This window comes from Castor canadensis, chromosome 1 (genome assembly GCF_047511655.1).
Source record: "Castor canadensis chromosome 1, mCasCan1.hap1v2, whole genome shotgun sequence".
Lineage (NCBI taxonomy): Eukaryota > Metazoa > Chordata > Mammalia > Rodentia > Castoridae > Castor > Castor canadensis.
The window spans coordinates 45,752,769-45,762,500 of NC_133386.1; the positions used below are offsets into that span (position 1 = coordinate 45,752,769).

General features: G+C 35.4%; 1 protein-coding gene across 10 annotated transcripts in view; it reads left to right on the forward strand.

The window, feature by feature from the left end:
- Ros1 (ROS proto-oncogene 1, receptor tyrosine kinase) overlaps nt 1-9,732 on the forward strand; it is a 128,351-nt gene that overhangs the window by 96,614 nt on the left and 22,005 nt on the right. For 9 of the 10 annotated variants that reach the window (XR_012448800.1, XR_012448798.1, XR_012448802.1 and 6 more), the window contains 4 exons: nt 1,965-2,048; nt 5,401-5,536; nt 6,762-6,924; nt 9,121-9,185. Coding sequence is in view for 4 of the 10 variants with exons in the window: in XM_074075738.1 (XP_073931839.1) it covers nt 1,965-2,048; nt 5,401-5,536; nt 6,762-6,924; nt 9,121-9,185 (448 nt within the window). In the remaining 6 variants the exon portion in view is untranslated. Of the gene's footprint in view, nt 1-1,964; nt 2,049-5,400; nt 5,537-6,761; nt 6,925-9,120; nt 9,186-9,732 lie in introns of those variants that run through there. The other variant, XR_012448805.1, reaches the window with a different exon arrangement.

Genomic DNA, 9,732 nt, shown 5'->3' on the forward strand with positions numbered 1-9,732 from the left:
TAAGGCATCAGTATTATCATTTCATTTTTCTCTTCAATAATAATCAGTTATTCCCAATGCCTACCACATCAATTCCATATTCCTAGATAAGCTTCCAAAGCTGTCTGTAATTTGGTCTTTACCTATCCAGTCTTATCTAGTACTTAAAGTTTTTTTAGATGGTTTTGCTATGTAGCCCAGGCTAGACTGGAACTTGCTGTGTATCCCAAGCTGGGCTCAAACTCACAATCCTCTTGCTTCCGCCTCCCAAGTGCTGGGATTATAGGCATGTACAACCAGGCCTATCTTGGTACTCTCATTTTATACACAGGAGGCCTAGGGTCACTCTTCGTCTCTTTCTAATTATACCTCTTCCACTGTATGCTATTTTACTTATAACACATTATCTTTCTAGTCTCACAGGCTATATTTGATTTTTCTATCTAACACAGTCACCAAATTTTATTGATTTCTCTCTGATGAATCCTCATCTTCTTATTTCCACATTGGCTTTCCTAATTTAAGGTATCATTTCTTGCCTGTGCTCCTGGATTAATCACACTGCTGTCACTTAAACTAGCTGAAGCACAAGCTGGACCACTTAACCCCTCTTGGAAAGACCAGAAATGGCTCTTTATTCTCTGCCTTTAGATTCAACTACAAACTTTAGAGCAGCATGAAAAGTCTTCCATGACTTGTCCTCCTTCCTAAATTTATCCCTGTGCTGTAGCCATATGGCACTAGTAAAAGCATTTTTGTCTCTAAGGCTTTGGACCTGTGGCTCCTTGAGCCTGGAAGGCAGGCCCCCACCACTTACTATGTGCTCTTTACCTAAGATTTCCTTTCCATTCTTTTCTGACAGTTGAAGTTCTTTTCCCTCTTGAAGACCTAACCTTTTTTTTTGGCAGTTCAAACTTGGGTTTGAACTCAGGTCAAACTTGTTGACCTGACAGAACTCAGGTCATGCTTGTTAGGTAGGCACTCTATCCTTTAAGATACTCTGCCAGCCCTTTTTTTGTGTTGAGTATTTTTGAGATAGGGTCCCACTTTCATTTTGCTGGGGCTGGCCTCAAACTTTGATCCTCTGGGATCTCTGCCTCCTGAGTAGCTAGGATTTAGGCATAAATCACCAGTGCCCAGACCCTTGAAGACCTAACTGAAATAAATCCATGTGATGCTTAACTTCTGCACTTTGGGCAAAATCAATTGTGACATTATATACACACATATTTCATATGAGATTCCTATCGTTTTCATGTACATTACAATCAGTTATCTATATAAAAATTTGATAAACATTTTCTGAGAACCACATAGTAAGTATTTTAGGCTTTGCATGCTGTATCTGTTCTCTGTAGCTGATTCTTCTTCTTCTCCTTTTTCATCTCCCTCCTTTTCTCTCCCTCCCCATCCTCCTCCTTCAGTAGTATTTTAAAACTATAAAAACCATCCTGAATTCATGAGAGGTACAAAATCAAGCTGCAGCCAGATTTACCAAACTCTGGTCTACATATTTGTCTCTTCTATCAATTGAAGTTACCTAAGAGGACATACTATGTTTTCATGCTTATGTTCCTTGGTTAAATACCCAGTGGATAAATAGGTATGATGATGTTATAGAAAAATAATAATCCCGAGTGTATAATGTATAAAGAGTAAGAGTTCTTTGTCCTGAACTCATTAAGAAAGATTATACCTGTTTTCCCCAGTCACTTTAAAATAGGATATTGGGTGTGTGTATTCCAATTAGGTGTTGGTAAATGACTTTCTCAAAAAAGGAGAAACAGAGAAGTAAAACTTTGATTTTGATTTCCCATAGTGTACATACTCTCACCATGGATGATTTTAAACACCAACTGTTGAACAACTGATTTGCAAAAATCTAGTAGCAGCTATCTCAAGCTAACATCAGGTGTGCTTAGGCAGAAGTGGAATAATTTAACTTTATTCTGTGAATTAATTTATTTTCTCATTTGTACCATTAGATGTGTTTTGGATACCAGAAACAAGTTTTATGCTTACTGTCATAGTTGGAGTACTTTTGGTTATCACAATTCCTCTGACCTTTGGTAAGTATCATACATTTTAAAAACAGGTAATAAAGTATTTACTTAATCATTCTGATTAATTTATCTCTTAACTTCTCTCGTCTCCTACATGAAACATGACTTGATTAAATAAGTCCATAAAATTCACAGTATTACCATTGGTTATCTTATTTTAACCACTAACTTCTATGATTTTTTTTTGACCAAGGAATGTGTTAGTAAGTTTTCTATTCCTGCAAAGGCTTATTTTGGCTCACAGTTTTGGAGACTTCAGTCCATGACTTACTGGCCCTGTTGCTCTGGGTGTGTGGTGGCATTTCATGGTGGGAACACATAATAGAGCAGTGCCTTCATCTCATGGCTGGGGGTAAAAGAAAGAGGAATGGTCTGGGGTCCCACTATCCTCTTCAAGAACAGACCCCAATGACCAGAAGACCTCCTATTAAGCCCCATCTGTTAATGTTTCCACCATATCTCCATAGGGTAAAGTTGGGGATCAGGGCTTTTATACATGAACCTTTGGTGAACATTCTAGATCCAAACCTTAGCCAAAGGTTGTTATCTTATGGAAAATATATCTGTTCTCATTGTACACTTTAGGTTAAAATATTTACAGGGGAACCATTTTTAGACTTTCATTAAGACAGCATTTGTTTCTGATTGGCTATAGCAAATGTCCTGTGGCTTATAGATTGAACTGAATAAAATAAAAATAATCCTGGGTACAAAAAAATATAGGGTTAATGGGAGGTCAGTGACATTCATTGGTCAGGATAGTTTTGGTCTCCTGGCAGGCATCCTGGTTTGGAATGAACAGGGCCTCTTTCATAGGAGATCCATTTCTGGCTTGTAGGATCACTCTTGCTTTCCAACATCTGATCAGCTTATTTCAAATCCATACTCATCTATAAGTGACCAAGAAAAAAGATGAATTAGGTTAGGTAGACTGAAAGCTAGCTGCTCCCCATGCTAATGTGCTAGTCCTAAAAGTCCATCCTCTATGTTTAAAGATTTAGTTTAACTTTGAGAAAATATAGTGGCAACCACAAATGGATGGTCAGATACTGGGTCTGTAGGGGACCATAGTGATTTATGTTCTGGTTTGTTCCTGTTGTTTTAGTATAAATATTAATAGTATTTTCTTTCTGTTGATTTGGGCTCTAAGATATATGGTCCTCCTATTGATTGCTAATATTAAAAGTCTCTGACATGCTGAAACCTAATAAGAAAGTCATAATACCAGCAAAGCGCATGTTCAGTGGCTTATTTTGCTTATAAGTAAGGGAAAGTTATAAGGGGATATTGAAGCAAAAGTTAGAAATATAAAGTTGAATTAACTCAGAATAAAGAAAGTCAGCATTTCATTAAGTGTTTCAAATCTTTATTCTTTCTCCAAACTGCTTGGTGTAATAAGGTATCAAAGAACATGTGGAACTTGAATTTAGATTTCATTTGAAAGATTCCACCCAGATAATATGTGGAACACTCGTTCAGCTAACTGGGAAAGCTAAAAATTTCATCTAAGCCTGCTAGGATTTTAACCTGTGGTTTCAGGCAGTCTAAGTATTGCACAGCTGATGTTTGTGCCACTAAGCCAGCCCCTCCAGAATTACGCATATGACTGCAGTATATTTGGCAGTTGGCATATAGACTTGACGGTTTGTCTGCTCTCCTACTGGGAAGGAGAAGTACATGAGGAATCCTTCATCTGGCCTTTGCTTACATACTCCTACATCACCATTGTTTAAACCCACAACTCTAGTGAATGAAAAAGAGATAATTTCAGACAACCTATTATGTGTTTTCAAGTCATCCTATGGATATCTGACTTTCTCAGGACTTAAAGGTCTTTATTCTTGGAATTCATGGGTTTTTGAGTGTAGCTAAGCTAATTCAGTTTTTGCTTTTATTAGCAGTGCATGTGATTTTACAAATAGGAGTGTGTGAGTGCATGAGAAAAGACTGAATTATTAAAAAATGAAAACTAACACTTGTTTCAAAATTTGTATTTTCCTGAGGGTTCTCACCAGTCATGCTTATAAATAAAAAATTGAAACAGGGTTTAAAAATAAGCATTGACAACCTTTGGCTTGGCAAGTAGTCATAGCTACTATGCAATATTAGCTTTATGCTGTGGGTAGAAGGAAATAAAAAGCTGTGAAACATAATTGCTGTCCTCAGGAGCTTGCCCTTCAGTGAGAGAGGTAAGATAAACCTGTGTGAAAAGATAACTAGCAAGATATGAATTAACTAACAGGAAATGTGAAAAATAGTGTTATAGCAGAAACATTGAGAGCCACAGTTGGTCTTTCAAGTTCATGGATGAGAGATCACCAGAGTTTGCAGAGGTATCCAAAAGAATCTCTAAGCATGTGAGGGTGAAAGCATTTTAGGGTTGAAAAATTGCACTGACAAAGGTGCTTGCAACCTTTCTCTACATGACCCCTCAGACAGAATGTTATTTAAAACTCTAATCTCTTAGATATAGAATCTACTGTGACATAAAGTTCAATTTTTTGTTTGTTTTTTTTGAGATAGGGTCTCGCCAGGTCACTTAAGCTGGCCCCTAGCTCCTCCTCCTTCAGCCTCCTGAGCTATAGGATTACAGGTGTGCACCAACACAGCCACCTAAACTTTAAGTTTTAATCATCATCTTCCAAAGAATCTTTGCATATTTTTGATTTCTGAGCCAATATTTTTATACAGATAGGTGATTTTATTGGTGTAATTATATGTTAATTTTCAAAAACCAATACTTTTATCCTTATAAAAATATCTACTGATAATATGAAAAAGACTCATGATTACACAACTAGAAGGAACCACTATCAATGTTTGGTGGGCTTCATTCAAGCAATTTTCTATGTATTTAAATATATATGTATATACACTCACACACATATAAATATATGAACAACAGTAAGTGTACACTCTTATGCACTGTGTGTCATTATATTGAAAGCATTCCCTCAGATCTACTCAGAATAAGATAGATATATCTGATCTCAGAAATGAATTTGTTTCACTAATAATTTATTATGCAAGTTTACTTTGGTTCATTTAAGTTCTTATTTATGTGTATTTTTGTGAAATAAGTCTAAGACTAAGATAATTGGATTTATTTGTAATTATAGTAAGAAATTTAAAAACCTTATTCTGAGAAACAAGATGAGAAGTGACACGTATAAATTGTGTATTTTCTATGGTATTTTACCTGAATTTAATGACTTTTTCTATTATGGATATATTTTTCTTTCAAGTTCTGTTATTCCACCACGTGTGTTTATATATGTGAGCATTTGAAATGCATTAACATTTCCTAAAGAAAAAGGAAACAATATTTTATTTTATAATTTTTCTTTTTTCTTTATAGTCTGGCATAGAAGATTAAAGAATCAAAAACATTCCAAGCAGGGGCTAAGAGGACTCATAAGCGAAGACAAAGAGTTGGCTGAGTTGCAAGGTCTGGCAGCTGGAGTGGGACTGGCTAACGCCTGCTATGCCATACAGTACGTAGCCTAGGTTGTTGTTATGGATCACCTAGGCAAAGAGTGAGCAGCAATAACAAGAGTTCCCACACATCCCTCACTGCCCAGGACTGCCCTATCTTATATTTATTCTGCCATAATTATGAATAATATTCTCTTCTACTGTCAAATGTGATCTGGGATGCATGTCAAAGTAGGTGGCTATCCTACAAGAGAAATTCAGAAAAATCTATCATTTTCCAGTGTTTTATCAAAAATAAATGAAAGGAGAGAGATACTGCACTGAAGACAATAGACGGTAACGGTTTGTTCAATTGGAGATAATGTTTGAGAAGAGAGGAAATTCCAGAGGTCTCATGCATGTCCCATTAAGACAAGTTTTATCGCATTTCAGAAGTTGCATGGTGATTTCCTATAATAGCTCTTTAAAATAGATGAGTTTTGAACATCTGTTGTCATAATTAAGGAAAATAAGTGTTTCATTACATATGATATATATATATATTACATATTATATATATATATATATATATATAAAATGATCTATTGAAAAAGGAATAATGGTCATAGGCTTTGCTTCTAGAAATTTATACTTCTAATTTATAGAATTTATACAATTAAAATTTATATACAAACAGAGGATTTGGCATAGATATAGAGGTGACCTAAATCAGCTATTCAGAGGTCCCCTTTCTTTGAGAAAGAATCTGATGTTCAAGGTTCTTTATTAAAAACTCAAAGCACTGATATTCTAGAGGCTTTTGTGTGAACAATAATGTTCCAAGTGAGAAGACTGGTTTTCTAAAAGTTAACCTAATGGTGATGGAGTTGATTTTTGTGGTCATAGTAAATACTGTTTTTCACATACTTGAGATCAGGTATGTGAAGCAATTAGAGAAAGCTCATAAACCCAGATGCAATTTTCAGTAATTTTTTTACACAAGTTGGCAACCTGAAGAAGTTAATAACTACTGGCTTTGACAGAATGAGCTATAATAAAAATCTTGAGGAAGTACATACATGTGCATGTTTCTGTTGAAATGAGGGTGCCAGGAAGTGAGGTAACAGGTTTGGTCTGTGTAAATCTGGTCAAACCTGGTAGAATAGTAAAGAATAGAAACAAAATTCCATGTTACTGTATCAGACAGAATGCACAATGTTGCCAAGTATCCTTCAAGCACAGAAACAAACACAAACTCATAAGCCACATGTATTTGGGGAGAATGAACATGTTGTTATTTTACAGTACTCTTCCAACCCAAGAGGAGATTGAAAATCTTCCTGCTTTCCCTCGGGAAAAATTGACTCTCCATCTCTTGTTGGGAAGTGGAGCCTTTGGAGAAGTGTATGAAGGAATGGCTGTAGATATCTTAGGGGTTGGAAGTGGAGAAACCAAAGTAGCAGTGAAGGTAATATGGATCTAAATTCCTCTTGAACTCTCTGAATGTCTCTTGACATGTTATGTCATATGTTTGCATGGACACAACTATAATAAAAAGTTTGAGCTCTCTTAGTTGAAAAGAGGACTAATAGTAAGTTAGATAGAGTTAACAATATGTATTGTATATTCAATAGTTAGAAGAGAGAATTAATTTTGAGTGTATTCACTAATAAAAAAATGTTAAAGTTTAAGGTGACAGATATGCTAATCTCCTTCATTTGATCATTACTATTGTGTGCATGAATCAAAACACTATGTCATAAATATGTACAGATATGACATCAATTAAAAATAAAGTTAGTTTTAAAAAAAGATTGATAGAATGTAGAAGCCTGTCTATAGCTACCGATACAGAAGTCACATTTCCCCTCATTTCCTATTCCCCCACATTCCCCATTTTCTGTAATTAACAGAAATCTCATTTACATTACCCTAAGGCTGTTAATTAGCTAAGCCCTGGCAAAGAGTTATTTCCTATCAAATGTATTATAAGAGAAATGTAATTGTAAAACACATTCTTTTCTTCTTTTTTTATTATTGTTGTACTGGAGGCACATTGTTACTTTACAAAAATTCTTACAATATATCATATTTGAATTTACCCCCTTCATCATTCTCCTTTACTCCTCCCTCCCCCCATTCCTAAAATAGTTTCAGCAGGTCTCATTTTTCCATTTACACACATGTGTACATAATATTTCCACCATATTCACCCTCCTACACCCTTTCATAAAGCACATTCTTAAGGGAGTAGACAACAAATGTTTTCTTAGATGAGCAGATAGTAGATATGTAGACTTGCTAACTAGTCTTTGTCGCAGCTACTCAGTTTTGCCATGACAGCTCAAAAGCAGCCACAGTTGATATGTAAACAAATGAGTGTGGCTGTGTTCCAATAAATTTTTTTCTATGAGCATTAAAATTTGAATTTCATATAATTTTCATGTACCATGAAATAGTATTCTTCCTTTGATTTTTTTCAACAATTTAAAAATGTAAAAATATTCTCAGATCTTGGACTATTCAGAAATATGTGATAGTCTGGATTTTTTTCAGAGGCTTTTTGTGGACTTCTGCTATGTGACTGATTGTCCTGTATATTTAATACATATTTAACAAAGCATTGGATATACTCTTATAGTTTTGTAAAACTTTCTTTTGGAAGAGGGATGATGGCTCTTGTATGCTATTCAACAACATTTAGATTACTGTGCGTTAGGGATTTATTGATTTAAGAATGAGCAATACAACTAGAAAAGTTGGCAAAATTCTTTCTGCTCCTAAATGATATGATGTAAAGTCCTTTAACTTTCTCTAGCCTTACTGGTTTAAAAAGTGTTTTTCTCTCTCACATAATAAGGTGACTTCTGGGTTTCGTGCATTTGTATGTCAGGTCAGAGCTAGTACCTCTGAATTTCTTTTGACATTTATTCATGCTTGTTTCCTCATAGTCCCAAGATGACTGCAAAGAGACAGATCAAGGAAAGGGAATAGAATGGTGCTAGATGTGTATGCTCATGAGAGAATGAAAAGTTCATTGATATGGTTTCACATATCACAGTGCAACCAATTTTTCCGAAATGAACATTTGTTGTTTTTAGTGTTATATCAAATGTGCAAAGGCTATTGAAATATTCTTCCAGAAAAAAGCAAGTTTCTCATAAACCTTTCTCTCTCAGCAATTTTTCTCTTACATCTCATTGGCTAGAACTGAGACATAAAGCCACCCTTATTTTTAAGGGATTTGGAGAATTTCAGAACAGATTTTGACAATTAACTTAAATCAGTTACCTAGTGCTGGGCAACCTTGCCTCCAAGAATCGAATTAGAATATTCTACTTTGCAAGTAAGTCAGGAAAGTAAATATTTAGTAGAGATTTTTGAAAAGTTAGAAACTGACCTGTTAAATTCCAAAATTAGTCTCTTTAAAATTGCTATATTTTGGAGGGACCTTACATAAATATTACTGGATCTCTTATCTAGCAGATTTTCCTACTTGAACACTAGCAATAACAGGAGGTTTACAGACCACTTGTACATGGTATATCAATGATGTATTTTAGGGTGGATATTGCAAACCAAACCAAAACAAAACAAAAGACCATCTCTATTAACCCAGATATGTCTACCAAGATGATTCCTCACTTGTTTTTGTGTTGCGCAGACTTTGAAGAAGGGCTCTACAGACCAGGAGAAGACTGAATTCTTGAAGGAAGCACATCTGATGAGGTATCAGGGTAGCTCAGAAATAACTTTCTTTTACTGATGTGGGTAGGAAGGTTTTACAATTTGCGCTGGATTTTTTAATATCCCAAATGACCTGATATACCAGATCTTGCTCAAAGCGAACATGGCTGAAAAGTGTAAAGCAAGTCTTCGTAAGTATTCTACAGAGGCCAGTCTTATGGCGTGGGTATAGGCAGTCCTCAAGAAAAAATGTTCTCCTCTTTTTTCCCAATCTTCATTAGGAATGTGTTTTGCAAGTGCACTCTAAAGCTGTTCAGCTTTAAAAATACTTGTGTTCCTCTATGTGTGATAATGGGTCAAGTAGACTAGAAAAGGAAAGTTCTCCTTATATTTTATGATATCAGTGAGAATGTCTCTTGTCTAGGAAACTTTTCTGCATGATTTCTGTCAGTTATGGTTGTGAAAACTTCCCAGGATGACTTAAGGAGACTTGAGGCAGTGGTTCAGGGGATGCCAAGCTATCGGCTCCAATACTGCTGGGGCTTATTCACATTAATGTCTTAAGAAACCATTGTTGCCCAAACCAGCA